Genomic DNA, 25,815 nt, shown 5'->3' on the forward strand with positions numbered 1-25,815 from the left:
AGCAGTTATGTTACTGAAAAAATACAGTATGAATAAAAAATAAAAATAAGTGGTCTAACATAAGAGCTTATATGATCTACTTTTTTGTTTAATTGCAGTTTTCAACTTAAAATAATAAAGAAAATAGTCAAAAGGTGTAATTAAAGGTAAGATAAAGTGTGTAGGGATTGTTGGGCTTTAAAGGGATCATCAGATGCCCATTTTACACAAGTTGATATGATTCTTTAGGGTCTTAATGAAAAGTCTATAACATACTTTGGTTAAAATTTCTCAGTGGTAGTGTAAAAAACACCTTCATTACTCTGTCAAAATCAGCTCTGTTTTCACTTCAAAGCAAAAGGAATGTTAATCCTCTGTGTCTTCAGCGGCTCAGATGTCGGGACTAAATGATGACTGCTTTATTCATTATTACATCCGACAACTAAACACTTCAATCGCATAATCCGAGACATCTTGTTAGAGATGGGGAGTCGACTCCAAAAGAGTTGATTCCTCGACTCTGAATAGCTCTAGAGTCGGAGTAGACTCCAGCACTCACAACTCTCATTGTGAGTCGACTCCGAAATCGCGAATGTCTTCACTGATTCTCACATCTCTATATAGTGTCTGGCAATTTAGTGCAGTATATCAGCAAAGAGTGAACGAAATTAAGTGAGGATCCGTTTGCAGTGCAGTCCGTGAGCGGAGCAGAAGCAGCAGCGCGGGCTCATTACAGGGACCTGCAGAGAGTTCCTCAGGGGCAGGGGCTCAAATGTAAAAAAAGAAAGAAAACATATTGGTCAAAAGTTTGGATACATTAATATTTTATATTTTTGCAAAAAGTCACTTATTTGCATTTATTTGATCAAAATTTTAATATACCGGTACTTTAAAATACATTTTACGCAATGCTGATTTATTAGCAATGTTGGGAACCTGTCATACTTTTTTCAGGTTTCTTTGATTAATAAAAAGTTAAATAAGAACAGCATTTATTTAAAATATAACTTTTGTAACAATATACACTACCATTCAAAAGCTTGCAGTCAGTATTTTTTTTTTTTTTTTTTTAAAGAAATTAGTTTTTATTCAGCAAGGATTTGTTAAATTGATTTAAAAAAAATTTAAAATTTATCAATGAACCCCAAAAAAGTATCATAGGTTCCAAAATAAATAAATACAATTGAAATAAAAAGCTAAATATTAAGCAGCACAACTGTTTCCAACATTGATAATAAATCAGCATATTAGAATGATTTCTGAAGGACCATCCATTGAAGACTGGAGTAATGATGCTGAAAATTCAGCTTTGAATCACAGAAATAAATGATATTTTAAAGTATATTAAAATAGAAAAACATTGTTTTAAATTGTAATATTTCACAATATTACAGTTTTGCTGTTTTTTGTCTCAAATAAATGCAGGCTTGATGAGCATAAGACACTTTCATAATGCTGCATAATTATCAAAAATGGTAATATAATACAGTCTTTTCACGTCACCATTTCGCCGCCTACACTTCACATAATAGGCCTGTAGGTGGCACTTGGGCTTCATTAACTATGAGAGTTTCATGAAATAGTAAACGGTGTAGGATATCTTACAGAAATATAAGTGAATTGAATAGCCTACTGATTACCATTATTGTGACTTTTGTTTTGTGCAGTGCTTTTGTAGTCATTCAGCATATATTTTCTCAGCGATGTAGGCTAATTTGATTTATGAGACAGAGACAGACCGCAGATGCAGATCGCTCCACAAATAAGCTCGTCTGTCCCATGTCATTTTCTACCGATTTATGAAGAACGGAAAATGACTGCTCCACTTCACATTATTGTCCAATGAACTTTGAACTTGAGCCAGATTATGACTGGTTTGTGTAGCCTATTATACATGACAAACGGGCATTGATTAAATATTCTAAAATATATAATATATGGATTTTTAATTCAATCGAATTAAATCGATATTTATTTTATATTGTTTTTTTTTCCTTCCGTCGACCCACTCACTGAAAGAACCATATGGCTTGAGAGCCTAGGTTTCTGAACAGACTGGAGTATCAGTCAGTCGAGCAAAACGCACGCAATCCATAGCAACGCCTCAGATTTGACAGATATGTAAGAATAAACAGGAATTTCCCGACATTTGAACGATTAGTTACTGTTTTTTACACATTGTCATGTTAATTAGAATTAAAATGCATTTTGTTTTATTGACCACAGTTTCATGATATTTGTCTGAGAGGGGCACTTTTGAATAATTTTGAAAAAGGGCAGGGGCTCGAGCCCCCAAAGCCCCCCCACCCAGTAGCCCCTCACTGCAGAACAAAAGATCCAGGGGGCAGGGTTGGATCCACATCCAAGGGGTGGAGATTGGTAGGTTTAGGGATGGAGATGGGTAGGTTTAGAGGTGGGGATGGGTGGGTTTAGGGATCAGGGGGTGGAGACGGGTAGGTTTAGGTAAATGTAAGGTGGGAGGAGTTGGATCTAGATCACACCACACCCTTGTGTTCTGCAGTGAGGACCATCTCCCCCCACCCCAACTGTGTAAGGTGGCAAATAGGTAAATAAGAGTAGAATAGCAGTGTCTGTTTATGTGCATCAATCCAAGTGAAAACGGTGAGAGATGTTGAGGCAAGTGAAAAGCGTTTGGTTAATGATGAATATTGATCTATCGTGCGTCCTGTTGCCGAGCCCTGCCTTAATGTAATGACTGACAGCTAGGAGGTGTGCTCGGCTTGGAATGTGTTTTCAAATCCACAATGAAACTACATTCATCGCGGTGTATTTAATAAAACTGCAATTGAAATGTCATATATGTAAATGTCAATGCATTTAAGAAAAATAAAAGACATTTAAATCAACATTTTGCTACCCTTTTGCTGCACCTATGGCTCAGAATGCATTTTGAAACTCTCATTGAATTTTGCTACAATTATCACGCGGTCTCACGATGAAAATGCAATCCCAAGTGTCCTACCCCTAAGTCTAAATGCATCTAGGAAAAGCAGCATTTAAATGATAATTTTGCTACAGTTTTTGCTTGGACATGTTAAACATATCTAATCAATTTGGGTAATATATTTTCATTTTAAATAAAATTTTAAATGCTTCATTTTAAATTTGAATTACAACTTAAAAAGCTTTAAAATATGTTTTTAATTTGCATATTAAAACTAGTGTAGAAAATTGCAAATTTAAATTATATAATTGAATTTTCATTTTCATTTTGCACTAAATGTTGCACATACATATGGTATGGGAAAATGTAAATTTCAATACAGAAATATATTGCCATTTTACATATTGCATTGCCATTTTGCTACACATATGCTTCCATAGATTACAATAAAGTGTTTTTAATCAAGACCAAATGGAAAAAAACTAATTAATTAAAGATTAACGTTGACAGACACTAGCTGTTTTCCAGGCTATGGGTGTTTCCACACTGAAAAAAAAAAAAAACATTAGAAGTAGTTAATCATTTGTGCATGTTAGTATTTGACAGTGACTGATGTCGGTAACTAACAACATTTATTAATTTAGCAGATCATTTTATCCAAAAAGGTCTATAGACAAGAATAATACAAACATATGAATCCAAAGCAGAGCACAGGCTCTATCATAAATGTAATTTACGACTATTTTCAGTTTTTTTTTTTTTTTTTTTTTTGAGGATTGCGATTGGCATGTTACAATATAAATACTTTTCTAATTTAAAATTAATTACACTTTTAAATATCCAATTTAAGTGCATAAGCTGTTTTTTTTTACAATTATAAAATACATTTAATACCTCATTATCTGCATGATAGGAACATCACATTTAAAAACAAACTGACATGCATGACATTAAGTACAATTATAACGATAAACTATCATTGCTAATATTTTCTTCCACACACCTGCACTCATCACAGATTGTCTTAATGTTCATAACCTAATGCTTCTCTTCTGGCAAACTGATGCTTACAAAGATTAAAGATGAAAAACTTTTATGAAAGAAAAAAAAAAAAGTTCTGTCTTCAGTTCACATTTCACTTGAATTTTGAATTCAAGTGAATTTCATTTGAAATAGAAATCATGTTTCCTTCTGTCAAAGAGAAAGATTTCAGCTTCTTTCCCAACAGTGACCTGTAGGTGTCGCTGACTGCTCAATAACTTCTTCAATGAAACTGAATGATTGTTACAAGTCTCAGTCATTATTCTCAGTGACAGGTTCAAGTTGTGTGTAAAAAACAAAAATCCAGTGCTAATATTATTTTGGTGTGATACTGTGATTGACAGATGCATAATCACAGTGAATCTCCTCTTTTCTGAATCTGACTGTAGCGTCGCTGAGAGACTCTTCACGCTTCTGGAAACTGACAGCAGAGTACAGGAGCCCATCAGAGGGGGTTGTGGGTGACTGGACTGTTGAATAGAGATGAGTAGATTCAGGATCTGAGACTTGAATCTCTTCTTGAGCCTGCAATAAGTAAAATCCCGCAAACATGAACTCTTAATTCAAAGGTACAGCTTTCATACCAATTTCTCACATATTTAAGCACAGATCAGTTCTGAAACTCACAGTTTCATGATCTCCTGTCTCTCTTCTGTCTGATGAGATGACATCTGTGTACGACGAAGTGAAAGAAAATGGGAGATGATTTTAACCGTGTGTGTATTTCTGACCAGCAGAGAGCAACAAATTAATTTATTAAATGTTCAGTAGCATGTTTTTGTCTCACCGTGTTTGCTACTGTGTTTTATTTTGAACAACACGAGCGCTAAACACACAGCCAGCAGGCCCAACCCCACAGAAACAGCAACTGTCACAGGAAAGCCTGAAATCACACAGAATTGTCAAAAACATTGATATATTTTTTATTTTATTTTTTTTTTTTGTCTAAAGCATTGTGTGTTACTACTACTGAGGCACCGATTACTATCGTCCCTGTTATATTTAACAATGTTATATAATTTTTCACACTTAATAGATTTATATAATCCATTATTATAACGCATTTCCAGAACTATTGTTACAATCGCATCTGAAAATAAAAACTCTCTCAGACAAAATGACACTAAAAGCACCAGTAGGTGTCGGGCAAATCATTTTCTTAGTGAGTCATGGAATCGTTTAGTCAAATGATTTGTTCAAAATGGCTGATTCATTGAGGGACAAAGCAAGTAACAGTGGGCCTGTCCAAGTACCCACACTAGCAGTCTCAGCCAGGACGTAAGTGCACTAGACTATAATGGGTATTTGAGGCTAAGCGTATCCCATCATGCATCATGTTCGGGATATAAATTGTGAGACTTTTTGCCGAGATCTTGAGAGATGTGTTTTCAACTGACTCTCCGAAGCCAGAATGAAAGACGCTCTGGACAGTTTATAGACCACTCATCATTTGCACGTTTTTAAGCCTTGCCAATACATTCAAGAGATTTCAAAGGGGTCATCAGATGCCCATTTTCCACAAGTTGATATGATTCTTTAGGGTCTTAATGAAAAGTCTAACATAATTTCGCAATTGTTGTGTAAAACAACATCCTTTTTACCCTGTCAAAAACAGCTTCGGTGCATGTCCCTTTAAATGCTAATGAGCTATGCTGACCCCGCCCCTCTCTTCCGTGGGGTGACGAGCCATTCTCATGAGACTGTAAACTTTAGTTGCGGAACTTTCTAACTAGCACGTTACTAGGAAAGGTGATTTGCAAAGATTCATAAAAAATAACCTTACTACTTCTGTAGGTGAAGCTGGATCACGAATGATTTGCGTGAACATAGACGCATTTATTTAGATCGGGGGCACATTCCCTACAAAAAACAAGGTAATCCTCTGCGTCTTCAACGGCTCAGATGTCGGGAGTAAATGACGACTTCTATGTTCATTATTACATCCAACAACAAACATCTCAATCGCTTAGGAGCCATTCTTATTTACACCTGTGGGTATTTAAACAAGCCAGCTCTTTATGAGTGAGTTGTCGAGTCATTCATAGACAGTTTCATTCAAAAATGTGGATTCATTCAGTAATGAAACCAAAACGTGTTCGGAGAAGCACAATGGCTCTACTGTTTGGACTATTTTCATTGCCAAAATAGAGCAAAAACAGTCAATATTGATATATTTTTTTATTCTATGGCACCTTTAAACCATATTAGTAAACTTCTGGTGTCCGGTTTTCTGAGTGCACACATCTGAAGCACACAGTCAGTGTCACAGCATGTCTGTGAAGGTAAACAGCTGGGAAATAAATTGTATGTTTATATTAGATCTGTGTGGCAGCAGCAATATACAGTAAATAAATCAATGAATCCACTGCTCTCTTGTCTCCTCTGAGACAACAAAAAATAATGTTTTGTGCTCATCTGTGCAGCCAAAGACTGCATGTTTTGTTTATCTCATTTGTATTCCCTACCACTAGATGGCAGACATGTAGTATTCGATTCTAGACCAAACGTGTTGGAGGAAATAACAGAGCAAGTGAGCAATCCTGTAATTGATGCGGAAGCAGTTCAGTTCATAGCGTCTGAGTAAATTGTGAGATTTGTGAGAGAAAATCGCCAAATGGCTAATAAAAAGTTGTACCGTGAGAATGTGTTGCAAATATTATTTGCCGATTCTGAATCTGAAGGGGAATATTTACATTTATAATTACGTTGCATAAAGTCTGCAACACATATGTAACAATCTTTTGGTTACATAAGTAGCTGTGTTACAGACTCGGTCTGTTACATATGTGTAACAGTAACTGCCTATTATAATGAACCCAGTCAACACGTGAGATCACGCGATGATCACAGTGACATCACACCATTCTCATACGGTGATCCTCACAGTGTGAGTAATATATGAACTCATTGTGAACTCAAAATGTTGAGCAGGTTGAGAGGAGGCAGCTCAAATATCCAAGAGGGTCTGGCTGCAGACATAGGAGCAAGTGGAGCTCCACTCAAGAGCGGAAATACGTCACCTCCACGAGCGATGCGGCCGCCATGTTGGTCCGGGCAAGACAGAGGTGTCTTTTAAACTGATCCACAGGTTTTATCCTGTCAAGTAATTTCTACAAAGGTTTAGAGCTGATGTAGAGCTATCGTGCTCTTTTTGTTTAAATGCTGATGAAACAGTGGACCACTTATTTTGGTCATGTCAATACACTCAGGAGTTTTGGTATGATATTGGTGCTTTTGTTAAGATGAAGCTTTTGCCAGAATTTTCTATACAAATGGGAAATATTATATTTGGGTATTTTGACTCAGACCCCACAAAAGAAAATATTTGTTTTATTATAAATTTACTTCTTTTCTTAAGCAAATTTTATATTCATAAATGCAAATTCTCAAATTGTAAACCTGTCTTTGTGGTCTTTTTAAGAGACATGGAGAATTATATTAATTTGATTTCAGTATATAATAATAAGAAAGCTATGAATTTGCTCTGCACTTAAAGTTTTTGTGTAGGAAGTCTTATGTCAAACAATGACCCTTTATTGCATTTATTTATTTATTTATTTTATTCATTTTCTAAAACTATTATTATTATTTTTCCTTTATTTATTTTTTACTGTTTTATTTTATTATTGTCTGTTCAAGTGTTATGTGGGTATTTTGTATTTTGTACTATTTTGTATGTTCTTGATTTCAGCAATAAAAATAAAATGTTGGTCCGAACAAACTTTTAAAAACTTAATCTTTTTCATTTATTTTGTTAAAGCTTTCGTTTTGTAATATTTATTAATTGCTATATAAGCATATATAAATGGTGCTTTGCATATAGTAACCTCTTTGTAAGCAGTGTTGATATTTTCTGTACTTTTATCTTCGGAATAATAATAATAATAATAAAAACTAAGTTTTACGGTTTATGACACGACAGCACTGTCTTTTTTCTCCCAGCAATTTGCACTACAGACATTAAAACATAGCGGTAGGTTTAAAATACACTTTTGAGGGCCTCTGCCTTTTGTTCATGTTTGTTTTTAACTATACATATTTCAACTACCAATGTAACATTCCATACATTTTAGAAAGTAAACACTATGTTTGTGATATTTAGCAGTGAACATTAAATGAAACATTATTTGTACTTTAAGCTAAATAACAACATATACAAATCAACCACAGTAAAATAATGAATAATTTCCACAATTTAAGTTTTAATTGTTTGAGTAAAAAAAAAAAATCTTACACTATATTGAAAACACATGAACTGCAAGTAACCGTGATTGTTACAGTAAAGACACATTGCGCCGCACGCTCTCTCACACACACACACACACACACTTCACTCTGTACCAAGACCTCCATCGTCCATAAAGCAATCCCAGCTACAGTAGCCAGAGCGGTCATCTGAGGAGTAAAACCCCAAAAGCACTCCCCGTTGTCCATTTCCCTGGTGGCCCCACAGTCTTTATAGGATACAAATATTCCATTGTGTTTCTTCATCCTTTTGTGCATAATTTCATGAAAGCTCTGTGCGTTCTGCTTACACTGCACGTTAGAAAAGTGTCAGTTCGCCATTGTAGCGATGATAAAATAAAATTATTTGAGTTAAAATTTAAAGAAGACGCCATCTTGATTAATTCAAGTGGAGGTGACGTATTTCCTGTTCGAGAGTGGAGCTCCACTCGCCCACGGTCTGCAGCCAGACCCCTCTCCAAATATCAGTCACCGGTGTTACATTCTACTTCCTGTTTCTCAACACTATCACAGAGATATCACAGTGCTCTCACATGATGAGCTCATGAGTGCACGCCCAGCTAACAGATTTCTGTTATAAGATACAACTGAAACATACGTTACCATCGTGGTGAGTAGTGTTTGCTTTAGTTGGGCTCTTGACCCTTGACTTTATAATGTTGTATATTTTTGGGGCTGCTGTAATTGCACATTTGTTATGGCAAGAAAAACCAAAAAGAGACTGCAACCAGGTGACACTGGTTTGTTATTGATGATAACACAGTCATCATCTACACTCAATATGCAGTCTTGGTGAGATTTTATTAATCAACAGTTTCTAAATATAGAAGCTCTGTGATTACACAGTATAGGACCCAGCAGTCTCATCAGTTATGAAGAATAAAAGCATAAGACACAAACATTAACTATCCTCTCATTTAAAACAAAGAGAGACATCAAGAATCAGTGTATGAATCTCAACAATGGTGACAATCAAAAGCTTCATGCTGCAATGCATGCTGGGTACCTAGTCTCTGTGCAGTGAGTGCACTTTGACCTCACATTAGTATGAGCACACAGTGAGGACGCTGTGAGGTTACACTTTTAGCTCACTGTTACCTCACATTGTGACCTCATCATGAGTATCCTGTGAGATCAGGGTGAGATCACTGTGAGATCAAATTGTTGACTGGGAAGTGTTATCCAAATATGTTGCACACACCTGCACTCTTCACCGATTGGCTTAATGTGCATTACCTAATTCTTGTCTTCTGGCAAACTGATGCTTACAAAAATTAAAGACTCTTTTATGAAAAAAAAAAGTTCACGTTTCCTTCAGTCACAGAGAAACATTTCAGCTTGTGTCTTATCATGCTTTTAAAATCCTTCACAAACAGTTATGAAACTGCTGGGTCCTATACTGTATAATTACAGTGCTATTATTAAAAACTTTAGATTAATAACTCCTCACAAAGAGTGCATACTGAATCTAGGTGATGGTTGCACTGTTATCATCAGTTCACAATGAGTTCATATATTACTCACACTGTGAGGATCACCGTATGAGAATGGTGTGATGTCACTGTGATCATCGCGTGATCTCACGTGTTGACTGGGCAGGGACCTGATTATAGCACTTAACACCTGCAAAAGTCAGATTTTCATGATATGTAACCTTTAAAAACAAGACCCTATACAGAGGATTTTTTTTTATTTGCACCGTATCATGGATTTTTGGGGCTTTTTTCATTTTGTTGCCATTTTTGCCATATGCTCCTGTTAATTTCTGACCCTGGGGAGGGGATCTGTGTGCCTCTTCTGCTGCAAGGCCCATTTCAAGTTAAACAGGCGAAACATGGAAAAGACCGCTACTGGTTGGTTACTTCCTGTTTGTGGTTTAAAGCTGGTGTGAAAATGACTATATTCATCACACATCAGACTGAAGCTGCAGACTTTACCACAGCATGCTGCTTTAAAGGGACAGCGCACCAAAAAATGATCTCAATGAAAGAAGATTTCTTGGACAATTTTTTGTGAATTTTGGTAATCAAACAGCATTGGACCCCACTGACTTTCACTACATTGCATTGAAACACACACACACACAATATAAACGTTTGTGCTCATCTGAAAGAAAATGTTATTATTATTATTATTATTATTAAGCAATGTATTCTGCTGCTCAGTATTGGCAAGTTGGCAAGAAAAAAGTAGATTTATTACATTTACATATTATTACATTTCTGGTTACACTATCCCTTTAATTCAAGTATTTTACCTCTGGTCACATGTAGCTGAACTTCAGTGAATATGAAGGACCCCGAACTCTCCTCTCCACACCAGTATTTCCCAGAATCCTCTGCTCTCAGATCACTGATCTTCACAGTAAAGGTTTCTTCAGTCAGAGAGAATCTGCCATTTGGACTGTTATTTGATGAAACACTAACTCCGTCTCTGATGCAGATATTCGGCTGATCTCCTCTGCAGAAAAACCTCTGACTGTGATTCCTGATGTGTTTACAGCTGATGGACGCTGATCCTCCGACAGACGCTTCATGAGTGACCGCTGAAGAACACAACATTAAATATGATGAGATTGATAACAGAATGATCAGAAACATCGAGACTTCTCCCAAATAAACATCCTCACCGTCCTTCATGATGATCATGAGCTCAAAGGGAAGGTTAAACACATCTTTCACTGCACACCAGTATTTCCCAGCATCCTTTGCTCTCAGGTCAGTCATGTTCACAGTGAAGAGATTGAGTTCAGTGTCGTCCTTTACTGAAATCTTTGGGTTTTTAACATGATCTTCATCTGATTGAATGATATTTCGAGCATCTTGAGTGAAACACTTTCCTTTGCACAGAAGCTTTATTTCTTTTGTGTGGTTTCCATCATAAGGACATCTGATCTCAGCTGAATCTCCTTCACGTCTGATCACTGGAGGCACTAATAGTCAAAGAGAATAGAGAAGTATATATACACTGTAAAATACATGCATGTATTATTGAACTGCATGGTTTATGGTTGCTGTACATACTGGATAAAGTCAGTTGGTGTTTACTGATGAGAGAAACAGAAGTCAGATGCGTGTGTCTGGTTTCTGCTCCACACCACCACAGTAAACTCCAGCATCTCTCAGCCTCACATTACTGATGCTCACTGTAAAAACTCCTGCTGTACTCTCAGAAAACTCAAAGCGCTGCTTCTCTGATGAACTGATGTTCTGACAGATCTTCTTCTTGTTCTCTTTGCAGATGTGTCTGATGATCTCGTGTTTCTCAGGGTAATTACAGGTCAATTTCACACTTTCTCCAATAATAGCAGCTGATTTGCTTGATGCATGAAAATTATCAACTATACAGAAAAACAGTTAAAAATATAGTATCAATAACTTGAAATATTTTCCCCTCATTTTAACTGCTAGAAAGTGTCCAAAAACAAAATTAATCACAAATAGAGCATTTTACTGGCCAACATGGGGAAGTTAAGTGTCTTTCACTAAATCTCATGATGTTTTTATAGCAAAAATATCCATATTCCATATTTCAGCCACTAGGTGGAGCTATGCTGAAATTCTACACAACTCTCAGGTCATGCCTCAGTAGAAATCGTGATCAATTCCCTTTGATCGATTCCCACTGGAAGAAATTACGTTATGGGGGACTTGCCTACCGCGGCACCTCCCACTGTTGTTTTGCCTTTATAGAAATAAAAATCATCTAGTTCAGATGGAAAACGATAAGTTTCTTAAAGGGGTCATGACTTGTTTTTTTGTTTGTTTTGTTTTTTATATAAAATTATTTTAATATGTTTCTTGAGGTTTACTTATAATGTTAATAATGTTTTTTGCACACAAAAAAGAAAAAAAGAAAATGTGGAAAAATGATCATTTTCAGCCCTCATTCTGAACCTCTAAGAAACAGGCTGTTTTTAAGCAGTGTCTCCTTTAAGAGTTCTCAGGAATCAGCCACTGTTATGATTGGCTTACATTATTGCACAGGAAAGGTATCAACTTCCCTTCGCTACATGTTTTGAGTGTTTTGACAACACAATCAAAATAAAATGGTCATTTCCAAACAAAGCATTATGAAATCATTTACTTATGGATTGTGTTTCAGCTGCAGTCAGATCTAGCACTGCTTCATCTTTCAACAAACGTTTCTTTGTGAACTCTCCATGACTCTGTGCCTCGTTTACTGCCAGTCAAATACAGCCCAGCAATGTAGTGCAATGACCGTATCCTTAATATAAAATCTTGAAATATGTTGTTCCCATACCCAAAATACTTATTTTATAGTAGGGCTTGGTGATATAGCTAAAACATAAATCAACCATATAATGTTTCATGTCGTTCAGTATCGATAATTATTGACATTTTTATAACCGTTTTTAAAACAAACAGCAATTAATCATCCAGGTGGATGCTGCACACTAGTGGTGGACGAGGAGATGCCCCCTGACAATGTAGAGCGCTTTGAGTGCTTGGAAAAAAGCAGAAAAGCGCTATATAAATGTAATGAATTATTATTATTATCATTATTATTATATATATTTTTAATTTAACCAATTTATTAAGACAAACAACAAATGTCTTGGTTTCGGTTTTAACCTAATCAAGATCTTCTCCGCTTTGAGCTTCTATATTACATTTACATTACATTTACATTTAGTCATTTAGAGGACCCTTTTATCCAAAGCGACTTACAAATGAGGACAATAGAAGCAATCAAAACCAACAAAAGAGCAACAACATGCAAGCGCTATGGCAAGTGTCGGTTAACCTAACGCACATGTAGCAATATTTTGTATGAATAAGGCAGCACTGGCACATCTTATGGCTTCAGCTAGATAGACGCACAGACGCACACCCAACATTCAATTGCATCGTTTTTGCATTCAAATACTTTTTTTTTTATTCGACTATTCATTTTTTTATTCAGAATCTACTCATCACAGGCAGGCACAGCACTCATTTGATTTGAGTATGTGTTTGTGTTTGCTTTCTGTGCCTATATAGTGTGCTATACCAAACATATTTTCTGTTGTTATCAGTGTTGGGCAGTAACTAGTTACTAGTAATTTAGTTACTGTAATAATATTACGTTTTGCAGTAACTAGTAGTGTAACTAATTACTAATAAGATGTCAGTAATAATATTACAGTTACTGTCCATAAAACAGCTTAGTTACTTTTGATGCCTCAACCCCGCTGATTTAAAATCTAACAATCAAATAATTACTAGATTTATTTTCATAATTTTCACGACTCGCACATGCATGTGATGTCCCCAGTGCAGCAGGCAAGCGTGGAATATGGAAAAGCTTACATTCAGCAGATACAAATATTGCATTATATTGATTTTGTCAGGAAAAAAGATCTGTTGTGTAAGTTGTGGCTTTACTTTACTCTGGCATTACATCCCTCTGATCAGCATGTGGTACATTATATTAATATAATGAATAATATTTTTGGAAAATGAAACAGTTTCTTACAAACAATATAAAATATGCGATTAAACAAAATTTAATCGCATATCGGTAACGGAAAAATTACTTCAAGCTACACATGACAATTAATGAGATGAATACAAGACTTCTACTTGAATGCCACTATCGATCGTTATTGAGTGTTTGTAATAACTTCTGACTGCGATCCAATGTGGATTTTGGTCAAATGATGAGGCAGAAATATGTTGTGAGTAACATTCTAGAAGAATTTTATCTGGAAGATACACAGTTACAACTGCTGTGGGGCGTGAAGAAAAATTTATGTAACTAGTAGTGTAACTAATTACTTTTGCCAGAAAGTAATAAGTAAAGTAACAATATTACTTTTGAAAGGAGCAACTAGTAATAATGAGTAATATATTACATTCTTTGAGTAACTAGCCCAACACTGATTGTTATCGATGAAGGTGTACAGATAAATACAGATACCGTTTTATCGCCCAGGCTTATTTTATAGTCACTGTTATGCACACTGGTCATAAACACAGCTCAGAGGCTTCTTACCAGTGGCCCGCCTTAACGAAAATCTAGCACAGTTCTAACAAAGGTAGAATGCAAAATCTTTCAATACAAGCATTTCAAATATCGCATGTCAATTGTATTTCATGCAATATTTGAAACTTTCAACCCACGGGGGAAAAAAAATCAGTAAGCTGGCAGTAATGGTGAGAAATTCAGTGGGAGCGGGGGGTAGCGGGATCAAGAAAACAGTCCCTCACAGGGCTCTGGTTGGGTCTGTCAGAAAGCTTTTAATTAGATTTTGTCAGCACGGTCTCACAATGATCTGAGACAATATTGGTGAAAATCAGACAAACTGTCTAAATGTTTGAAAAAATAGGCTTTGTTAAATTAAATTAAATTAAATTAAATAGTTTATTTTTCTCCTCCTCTCGATGCAATCAGACAGTTCTTGATGCTTGATTAACTGAGTTACATAATTTACTGTGGTTAATGTCGAGACTGTCCTTTATCTGTGTGACAAATTTCACAACTTCTCCACAGGCAGCTCAGCCAGAGTCTCATGAGCGAAAGAAGAATAAGAACACTAACAGTAACAATAGGTGCCTAGACTTATAAATAATAATAAAAATACCTGGATTGATCTTCAGTTTGACCTCAAGGAACGGATCATCATCAGCAGCAGTATTCACTCCACATCTGTACGTCGCTTCATCAGCTGCAGTTAAATCACTGATAAAAACCTTCAACAGTCCTTTACTGGTATCATCATAAATGTGCACTTTATCATGACGGATCCATCGCTTCTGTTCATCAACAGGGATCTTCTGTGATGAATCTTTCTGGATGAATTTCTTGTTTTCTTTGAATTCTTGTGGAAATTTACACGTGATGAAGACTGATTTACTGATGTAGGCCTGAACCTGGACAGAAGTTATTTGACCTGCAAGACAAGATTTGATTTATTACATCATTAACCCTCTGGGGTCTGAGGTCATTTTGGGGCCCTTGAGATGTTTTGACATGCCCTAATATTTGTGCTTATTTCAGCTACTTAAAACATACTATTGACCAACATTAATTTTTTTTTTTTTTTTTTTTGTATTCAGCACAAACTGTGCTACAATAATATGTGACCAAGATGGATGTACATGTTTGCATATTTTAGAAAAAAATAATAATATGCGTGGTTAGTAAGTTTTGGGAAAATAAATGTAGCTGAAATAAGGCCATAAAACCCACACTAAATAGTTCTGAATAAGACTTTGGAGTAATCAGTCTTGTAGGCTAGAATATTTACTCAGTCAGGAGGGATTTACTTATTAATTTAATTTAATTTATATTAATTTATAAGGATTTTGTTTCAGTAAATAGAAATTAAACTCACTATAAACATTCAGCTCAATCTCTTTAATGAAGGTGATGTGAGTAATTGATGTTTCTGAAGGTGGTTTATCTGATCCGTCTCTCTCCACTCCACATAAATAAACTCCACCATCCTCTGCAGAAATGTCTCTGATGGTCACAGTAAAATGATCTTTCTGTCTGTCAGTCAGGATGAACTTCTCCTCAGATGATTGTGATGATTGAGAGCTGTTCAGCACATGCACAGGATCCACGTTCACTCTGTAGAAGACTTTGGTGTGTGTTTTAAACTTATGATCATATTTACAGTTGAAAGTGATCGTTTGACCAATATATGCAGATCGGATAACAGACATCCCACAAGAAGAAGAGTCTGAAAATGATTTCAACAAAAGCATCGTGACATGCACTGAAGTCTTAAAATCGTATTATTATTATTAAAGGTGCACTACAGGGAACTTTGATGTCTCTATCACCATCTGTTTGACACACAAAGTGTCATGTTCCTTGCAGTTCATTTTTAACATTCTTGTTTTTAGGTATATTTATGGTTGTCTGTGATCAGAGCAGATCTGTCATTCTTCATTAAGATATATTAACAGACAAATGTACATCCTGCGAGGCATATATCCAGAGAAAACATCATCTGAACATGTTTGTAGGAATGGCATGAATGATGTAAAGCTGACCTTATAATCGTAATTATAACTCGTATAATCTGACTCAACTGCTCAAATTATGAATCATTGTAATCTTACTGCTGTAAATCATGATGTAGGTCACCAATTTAGGTTCATTTTTTATTAACACAGTCTTTCGTAATATACTTTTAAAATGTTCTATAATACAAATAATCACTGTAGTAAGTTAAAGAATCACACGTACCGCTGTTCACCTTTAAATCAACATCATGACTCCATTTCTGATTGTCTCCACATGTGTATTTCCCATCATCCTCTCTGCTGAGGTTCCTGATGAACACTGTGAAGAATCTGCTGTTTTCATCATCACACAGAGTGAATCTCCCGTTATTAACCCAGCGGTGCTGAAGCTCAGTACTGATTCCTGTCGTACAGTCACTGTTTCTTCAGAAATACTTTCCTTTAAACTGATCATAAGACTTTCTCTGGTTTGAGCTCATGCACTTGAACATTACACTCCCTCCAGAGCATCCAACCACTCTGAAACAAACCTGACCTGCCAAACACAAGTTAATTTGCCCTTAGGTTTTTATATGTAGACTCAACCTGGGCCATATAATATATCATATTATTTGACGAGTAAAGAACTGACCTGAGATCAGACAGAGAGTGATGAAGACGGTGATGTTGATGATGGCGGCCGTCATTCTGGATTGGCTTCAGTCTCGCAGATATTCAGAGAAAAAACAGATCAGATCACAATCCAGGGAAAGCAAGAGCTGATGAAATTGAATGCAATGTAAATTGCTTAAGATAAAAGCATCTGCCAAATACATCAAAGTAAATGTAAATGATCATTACAAGCACACACATCCTCTGTTGGTCTCGCTCACATTTCTGCTTCCTTATTCTCTATAAGGTTTCCACCCAGCTGCACTGCAGACAGAGCCGATGTGTGTTGAGATATGTGTGAAAGATATACAGAGAAACATGCTGTATAAACGCACACAACACAGATAACACATCAGTATTTTAATATCAAAACATAATGAGTAACTGTTTCAAGGGTTTCAAAGCTTCATCCTGCATTCATCACAGAAATCACAGAAAAGCTGACACGAGGGACAGTATTTTCAGTAAGAGTGCATACATGCACTGTGGGAATATAATGTTCATTGAATGTTGTGAAAGGCCCTGGAATTGACAGAGAAGCACCCTGTGATATAAGAGATCAGCAGGCGCCTCTGGTATGTCATCATTTGTATCTTTTACAATCTATGTGTGGATCCCACATCCTTTCACTTCTGCTTTCAGACAAAATCAACCACAACCTCTCACAACCATGTTCTTGAAACACTTTGAGGGTTTAGTGCATTGCAGGAGCATTTCTGGTGTTTATGACTGTGTTTGGATGTCATCTCATTGGTACTGAATTCAAGAAACATGTGCAAAACATTTATCTCCTTGTCATGACGATAATAAGAGTTTTATGGTCACCATAAAACTCATGTTCATCTTACTATGCTTTTTTTTTTTTTTTGGTGAACATGCTAGACTTCAGATTCATTAGCTGTTATTGATAAATGAGTGAAGAAACTACAAAGTGCAGTAAATGGTAAAACTGTTTGTGGTACAAATCAGCGTGTTTATGATTCTGATAATAAGATAAAACGATTTTCAACATAAAGCAGCATAATGAACTGTTTTTGTACAGGTATACAGGTAAAACTGGAAGTGACTGATACCTTAAGTCTCAAACACAAGTAATGGAGTTGTGTACTTCGTCCGCCTCTGGTTTCCATGCGTGACTTAAATTTCAGACTCTGTGTGCAAAGACCTTAACAGTTAATAATATTTTATTTCAATATTTATTTTAAAATTCCAGTTAAAGTTTTAGTAATTTTGTTGTGCGTTTTATATATATATATATATATATATATATATATATATATATATATATTTTTTTTTTTTCATTAAGCTTTAGTTGTTATTATAGCACTTTAACAAACTTAATTTTGAGTTTAATTTTGTTAAATGTTTAGTTACAATTTGTTGTGCGTTTTAGTCATTTTATTATTTTTTTATATATCTATATAGTTTTAGTGTTTAGTATAAGTTAATGTTTTTTAAGTAATGAATTTGTTTATTTTACTTTATTGTATTTTTAAATGTATTTTATTTATTTATTTATTATTATTATGTTTTGTTTTTTGATGTGAAGACAAACTCCTTCATTCTGGCACATTCATACATGACCCTGTCAATCATTCATTCACAATGACTTGGATTGGAGTGATTATAACTTGGCACTATTGAAAGAAAAAATAAATATGTATTTAATCATATTTGAGTGATGCATATTAGCAGGTACAGGGTTTATGCAGATTTTATGAAGGTAAAGAAAAATGTAAGATTTAAGGGATAAACTGAATGCAGCATGTCAATATGGTCTCTAAATGCAAATTAATAACACTTCAAAGTTTGAAAATACAACTTTCAACAGATCTCCATTACTTTTTCATTCTTTTAACAAAGTGTGTAACTAAATAACATTTACTGAACCTTCTGATCACACTTCAATAAACCGATGCTCTTCCTCAGTATTTCTGTCTTTATACAAAGTCTTGTTTTCTGAGAAACTGATCAAAATAAAGTGATTTCACGATCAAAACGAACAAATATCTGCCAATGGGCTCAGAAAAATCTAATTAATTCAAAGGGAAAAAACTTCATTTTGTTCAATTTCAAGGAAAACAGGACTTAATATGTGACCCTGGACCACAAAACCATTCATAAGGGTAATTTTTTTTAGATTATTTTACATTTAACTATTTGACAACAACTATTTGAAAATCTGGGGAAGAAACTGTTCTTGTGCCTGGCTGTCCTGGTGTGTGTGTGTGTGTGTGTGTGTGTGTGTGTGTCAGTCTGGTATATGTGGCACAAGTTTGCCTATTTAAACATGAAGCTGGTTTTCCTAACTTAGCATAAAGACCAGGTAGGAAGAAAAAGTAATCACAAAAATATTAGAAGAAATGTAGCAGGAACATTATTACACTATTCACATAATATGTTGTGTAATTAAATAATTAAAATTCACTAACAAACTACAAAATACATAACTTTTAAAACAGATCAGATAATGCAAGCCTGTTAAATAAATAAATAAATAACTGCTGCATGACATATATTTAATGAACCTAAATAAAAAAAAAATTTAGAAAATGTTTGACAGTCAGCTTAAAAAATATATACTTATAAAGCCAAAGCCAAAGCCTGTGCTGTGCTGTGCAGCAGCTACTGACACACAAACAAAGGGGAGCAAAAGAAAAAGCCTCACTCAATATCAGATAATGTTTGTACAAACTGAACATGGCAAATCCAAGATGCAGGATGACTGCTTGACTGATCACTTACAACAATCGGATGACAATCTGAAAAAAGAAAGAAAAAAAGAATAAATATTTTCATTTTTGAAAATAATTATAACTTTACTTGAATATGACTTTTATTTCTTCCCTGGTGTATACACATGCATACATGTTTTACTTTTATAGTAATTATTTGTTATTAAAAAGCAGAAATATTATTATTTTTACTATTATTATCTCATAAGGATAGGCTACATTGGCTTGTGTGAGTCTTCTGTCTCTCGCTCGCTCTACCACACACGCTGAGAGAGAGAGAGAGAGAGAGAGAGAGAGCGTTCAGTGTGCGTCAGTGTCGCTCGCTCTCACTCAGACAAATCTGAGACAACACTGATTAAATGTGAAAATATTAATTGTAAATGGCTACATTTTTTTAAACTAACGTTACCTTGACCGACATGAATGTGAAACGAAAGGAGGTTTTCTCAATTCTAGCAGATCTGCGCAAATGACGTCACACAGAACGGCATTAACGGTAATTAACGGAGCTGAAGAGCGGGCCGTACAAAATAAAGACGGAAAGACTCGTTTGAACAGTGAACAGTAGGCTTATGGTACATTTAAATGACAGGCCGTCGATTTTATACTTGTGTACACAAAAAATACTTTACCTCGTGAAAGCTCTCCCGTCAGGCGACGTCCATCAGAGTCCGGCTGTGCGCGTCACGTGACGACCGCAGCTTATATAACCTCCGGTTCTTTCGCGGGCTTTGCACGTGAGGTGTCAAATAGTTAAAGTTACATTTATATGTATTGATTTTTTTTTTTTTTTTGCCAGGAAAAATATAACATGAGGTAATGATTGTAGCCTACATCTTAGATTATTTAAAAAAAAAAAAAAAAAATTAAATAAAATGAAATAAATTACACACACACGTTTGTTTTTGTGAAAAGTGGGGACATCCCATAGGCGTAATGGTTTTTATACTGTACAAACTGTATGTGCTATTGTCATACACCAACCCTACACCTAAACCTACCCCTTACAGGAGACTTTCTGCTATTTCAGATTTTCAATACACTCCACTCTGTGTGATTTATAAGCATTTTGAAAAGTGGGGACATGGGGGAATGTCCTGAAAAGTCACCTTCTCCTTGTAATACCTGTCATACCCTTGTCATTATACACATCTATGTCCTGATTTGTCACAAAAATGCAGTAGCCCTTCACTGCAGAACAAAGGCGCATACACACACACACACACACACACATATATATATATATATATATATATATATATATATATATATATATATAGTTGCAGTTATTAATAATAAAGTTTCACTCACTGATTTCAGAAGATTTGCTGTGGTACTTTTATTTGGACATAATAAAATCACTATTATAACATCTGAAATCATATTTTGTAAAAGTTTACCACTTCTTACTGAGGTATCAGTTTTTGCAATCACACACAGTCAGAAAGTGTCAATTTAGATTAAGGGAACATTTTTAAATTATAAGCAAAGTCCATTTGAGGTCAGCCTAAAAATTAATAGAAATATTAAAATAATAATAAAATTGAATAAATAACTTTGACAGGCAAAAGGTTTACAACTTTAAAGTATTTTGTTTAAAAATATATATTTTTTGTAATTTTATAATACAGCCTAATTGATTGATTGTGTGTGTACAGTTTTATTTTTTTTATTTTTAATTGTGGGGACCAAATATTCAGATAAGGAGTAAATAAGGAGTAAAACCTGAATTTTTCACATTTTAGGACTGAGACTTCTGGCCCACAGTCGGGCTGAATGTGGCTAAATGTGCCGTTTCTCAACCAGAATCGGGCCAGATCCACAGATCCAAAACCTAGCCAAATCTGGCAACCATTACTGTGCCAGGCCGGACCTGGCTCAATTCTGGCAAGCCGCTGCCAAGTGAGCCGACACTCAGCCGCATTCGGCCTGATTCCGATGCTGAGATGCTGGTGACCAGCATCACCAGCAAGACCAGGCTGGTAGACCAGCATCACCAGCAAGACCAGTAGACCAGCATCACCAGCTAGACCATGCTGGGTGACCAGCATCACCAGCAAGACCATGCTGGTAGACCAGCATCACCAGCAAGACCAGTAGACCAGCATCACCAGCAAGACCAGTAGACCAGCATCACCAGCTAGACCATGCTGGTAGACCAGCATCACCAGCAAGACCATGCTGGTAGACCAGCATCACCAGCAAGACCATGCTGGTTGACCAGCATCACCAGCAAGACCATGCTGGTAGACCAGCATCACCAGCAAGACCATGCTGGTAGACCAGCATCACCAGCAAGACCATGCTGGTTGACCAGCATCACCAGCAAGACCATGCTGGTAGACCAGCATCACCAGCAAGACCATGCTGGTTGACCAGCATCACCAGCAAGACCATGCTGGTAGACCAGCATGGTCTTGCTGGTCCACCAGCTAAACCAGCACCAAACCAGCATATACCAGCATAGACCAGCATAAACCAGCATGGGAATTACGCTGGTCTATGCTGGTTTTTCCAGCAGGGCAGGCTGCAGTTATACCCTTCTCCGTCGTTTTCTACAAAGCCCCTCCTTCCAACAAGCACAGTCTGCTCTGATTGGCCAACTGACCCTGTGCATTGTGATTGGCCGAACACCACAAGCACTCGTCGCAAATGTAACGCCCCTTTCCATAATTCGCGAGCTTCAGCTTTCAAAATAAATGTAAAGAAGTTAATAATGTCCTTAGTTTTACCATCAGTTCAAGCCCGAGAGGGGAGCAGAGTCACATGATAGACACAGTGATGAAGCTTGTATGTGTTTGCAGCATACAAGCTGTGGTTAAGACAGCTGACTCCACTGTGACACTAGGCTTGTTCGAATTCTTGTGGTGCCGCAAAGATCGGTTGCTGCCTGTCAAAAGCAATGCATTCTGGTTAGAACACTTGTCCGACTTTGACCGGCGTTGCTGCCGCCTTACGATCACATGTGCCATCAAAATACCGCGAGAGCAAAACGAGACCAGCCACTGAGGTCAGGAGCTGCGTGTTCTGAGCGTCCGATATAGACGTTCATGGAACCTCCATACAAGGTTGAAAACTAGTTCAAATGTGGTTAGTGGACATATTTTTAACATAATTTAAGGTTCATTTACACTTAATTTATACTGTTTCTGGACCAAATAAACACTCTCAGGATGCATTAGATTTAAGCTCATGTTTTTTCAAAGTAATATCCATTTATAATTGCAAAGCAACTCACAGACACTGTCCAAAAATCATGAAAATAAAAGAATCTGAAATAAAAGAATCTTCACTGAGTTTAATTAAATGATCAAATAACTAATGATTAAGCATTTGGTAAAATCAACTGCAAGACAGTAAATCTCTGAAGATCTCAGCAGAGGAGGATCAAACATCTCCACAAACAGCATCACCAGCTTCACTCATTAGATTGACTTTATTTCTGTCAGACATCTATAGCTTTTATTGATAATTGCCAGAGTTTTAGATGTTGGTATTTGTTTCATTTGAACTCACCATTGTGGTAGACAGTGTTTGCTTTAGTTGGGATCTTGGTCCTCGCGTTTCTTGTATTCGCTTTTCATTGGCTGTCGTGAGTGACTGTGTCTTTGTGAAACACAGCTGTTGTGGCAAAGGAAGCCAAAATGAAGCAAGATCAGATGTTATTAGCTTCTTTTTGATGATGGTAGAATCATCACAAATTGAGCATCTGATGTTATTTTAAGTTTTGTTTTATATTTTAGCATTTATAGCCACCAAACCTTGTGAAGCTGTACCAAGAGAATGGGAATGATCGCTTATTTTTTTTTCCTTCAAAAAAAGTTTATTGTCACAATTTTCGTTTTTGACATTTCAACACTAATTTTTTCCTTCTCAAACACACATACATTTTAAAACAAGCAGTAATAAATAGAATGAATACACATGGTTAAAAGGAAATACAATAATTGCTAAAAACAAGCAATTAAAACCATTGTGTTTGTGTTGTTTTTAAAAGTCTATTTTGTGTGTGTGTGTGTTAAAAGGTGGGAGTGTTACAAAAAAATACATTTTAAAACAAGCATCTCTGTTTTTATTTTTCAATAAAACCAATTCCATTTTTTTAAAACACAATGAAACCACCAATTAAAAAGTTCTTAAAAGTCATCCGTTGTGCAAGACCGGGGGTGAGTCCTTATCAATCTGTCTTCACCCCGCTCTCCAGAACAGGCGCGTGAGATGTTGTTGCCTTATGGGCTCAGCGGAGATCCCCTCTCCTCCGGCCCGCTGGCCCGCTGTTCCCGTAGCCAGAGTGGTGAGGGTGCATCTACGGGCAGCCAGGAGCGGTGGCGCCCGGGACCCTTCCATGCGCGACCCCGGCCCCCTCGTCTGAATATCGCCGTCCGGTACCCCTGCAGCATTGTTGTTACCTTTAGCTCGCATGCATGGAGGGATACCGTAACGCGCTTCCCCACCAGCAGGTTTCTGGTGGCCCAGATGGCATCCTTGATGACGTTGAGGGTGAGCCAGAGCGAGGTAAATTCCTGTGCTGTTAAGTCCTTCAAGCCCCGGCCCACCCCAAGGATGGCGAGCTGGTACCCTAACTGGGCCCCACCCGCTGGTAGGCACGGGAAAAACAGAGGGCTGGTCTTGGCCCACAGGGCCCGCGCGGCGCCGCACTCCCAGAGCAGATGTCGGACGGTCTCCGGGGAATTGCACCCGGACCGAGGGCAGATCGCGTTTTTGGCCATGCCTCTGGAGTGCATAACCGCTCTGACCGGGAGGATCTCATGAGCCACCATCCACGATAGGTCCTTGTGCCGGTTCTGGAGAGCGGGGTGAGAAGCGTTCCTCCAAACTTGTTTGGCCTCACTTAGTGTGAGGCCTGGAATTGGACTCACCGGTTCCCGGTCCTGCACAAGAGAGACGAGATGCTTGTGGTTAATTAAAATGGTGACTTCTGCTGTCTCTAAAAGGTATTTCGATTAGTCACCAGAAGGCGATTAGTCACCAGAAGAGACAGACGGCAGTGCGTAAGGGTTTTAATACTCATTCTTAGCTTTGTTGTTTAAATTAATTCCTTGTTGCTAGGAAAGAATAGTTCGTTTCCTACCTATTTCTATTCTGCTTTTTCGTTGTGGTTTATATTTTTGATTGCACTAACTGATCATTATAATAACTGCCCTTTAGCTTAAACTCCTTTCCTGCACTTAAGTGCGAAGTGTTAGTTTCGATTTGAGCCATTGCCCTGCGATTGGCTGGTGGTTGTGCTAATTAAAAGCGACCACAGCTTTTTTTCACTCTAGACTGTGTATTTGTTTGAGGTGTGTGCGCTGACGCGGAAGCGTCTGCGGAAGCGTTCAGCCGTCGTGTTCAGCCTCCTCGTGTGAAGACCGAGGAGTGTAAAGACCTGCGACTTTTTCCTGTGCGACTTGAACCGAGCAACGACACCGAGCTACACACTTAAGTATCTTTTTCCTTCCTCACTCTGCTCTCCTATCTTCTTTCCTTCTACCTCTATCATGTGTCTCCAAAACATTCCGGTTCTCTCTCAGCCACGCTCTAACATCACTCGCAGACGGCAACGTAATACTGCTAACCTACGCCCTATCTCTACATCTTCCACTACACCTCTGGCTTTCTCTGTGGGTCTCTGGAATTGTCAGTCAGCCGTCAACAAAGCTGACTTCATTTCTGCCTTTTCTTTAAAATCCACTCTCAGCATCTTGGGCTTGACTGAGACCCGGATTCGTCCAGAAGACTCAGCAACCCCAGCTGCTCTCTCTACTAATTTCTCTTTCTCTCATACTTCGCATCAAGTTGGTCGGGGTGGGGGTACTGGCCTGCTCGTTTCACACAATTGGAAATACTCAACCCGCTCTACCCTTTGCAATTACAACTCATTTGAATGTCATGCCATTACTGTATCAGCTCCGATAAAACTCCAGATTGTGGTAATCTACCGTCCCCCTGGACAAATTCTAGCCACCTTCCTAGAGGAGCTGGATGGGTTGTTGTCCTCTTTTGTGGAGGATGGCATTCCACTCTTAGTCTTTGGTGATTTCAACATTCACCTAGACAAGCCTTATGCTACACTGTAAAAAATGATTGTGATTTTAACAGTAAAAAACTGTAAAATACCACAGTAATAACCTGTTAAATGATTAAGAGTAAGTTTCCTTACTACATACAGTGAATAACTGTAATAGATCTAACCTTTGTTTTCGAGAAAGTAGCCTCAGAGTCGACACTCATAGACTGTGTCTGAAACCACTCCCTACACCCTCATTCACTAGTCCTA

General features: G+C 37.0%; 1 protein-coding gene across 4 annotated transcripts; it reads right to left on the reverse strand.

Annotated features, from left to right (window-relative positions):
- Positions 1-142: 142 nt before the first annotated feature.
- On the reverse strand, positions 143-17,017 carry LOC131542953 (polymeric immunoglobulin receptor-like). 4 transcript variants are annotated; one of them, XM_058780094.1, is made up of 10 exons: positions 17,000-17,017; positions 16,781-16,907; positions 16,373-16,684; positions 15,510-15,860; positions 14,757-15,065; positions 10,800-11,102; positions 10,428-10,715; positions 4,713-4,808; positions 4,553-4,596; positions 3,506-4,450 (listed from the first exon to the last, which is right to left on the reverse strand). In XM_058780094.1, the coding sequence occupies exons 4-10, from the start codon at positions 15,841-15,843 to the stop codon at positions 4,241-4,243; spliced, it is 1,584 nt and encodes a 527-aa protein (XP_058636077.1). In that variant the 5' UTR covers positions 15,844-15,860; positions 16,373-16,684; positions 16,781-16,907; positions 17,000-17,017; the 3' UTR covers positions 3,506-4,240. The 4 variants fall into 4 exon arrangements, with proteins under 4 accessions (XP_058636085.1, XP_058636077.1, XP_058636069.1 ...); XM_058780086.1 differs by having other exon boundaries at positions 16,781-17,011; XM_058780102.1 differs by lacking the exons at positions 3,506-4,450; positions 4,553-4,596; positions 4,713-4,808 and adding an exon at positions 143-746 and having other exon boundaries at positions 16,781-17,011.
- Positions 17,018-25,815: the final 8,798 nt, after the last annotated feature.

Source organism: Onychostoma macrolepis, chromosome 01, assembly GCF_012432095.1.
Source record: "Onychostoma macrolepis isolate SWU-2019 chromosome 01, ASM1243209v1, whole genome shotgun sequence".
NCBI lineage: Eukaryota > Metazoa > Chordata > Actinopteri > Cypriniformes > Cyprinidae > Onychostoma > Onychostoma macrolepis.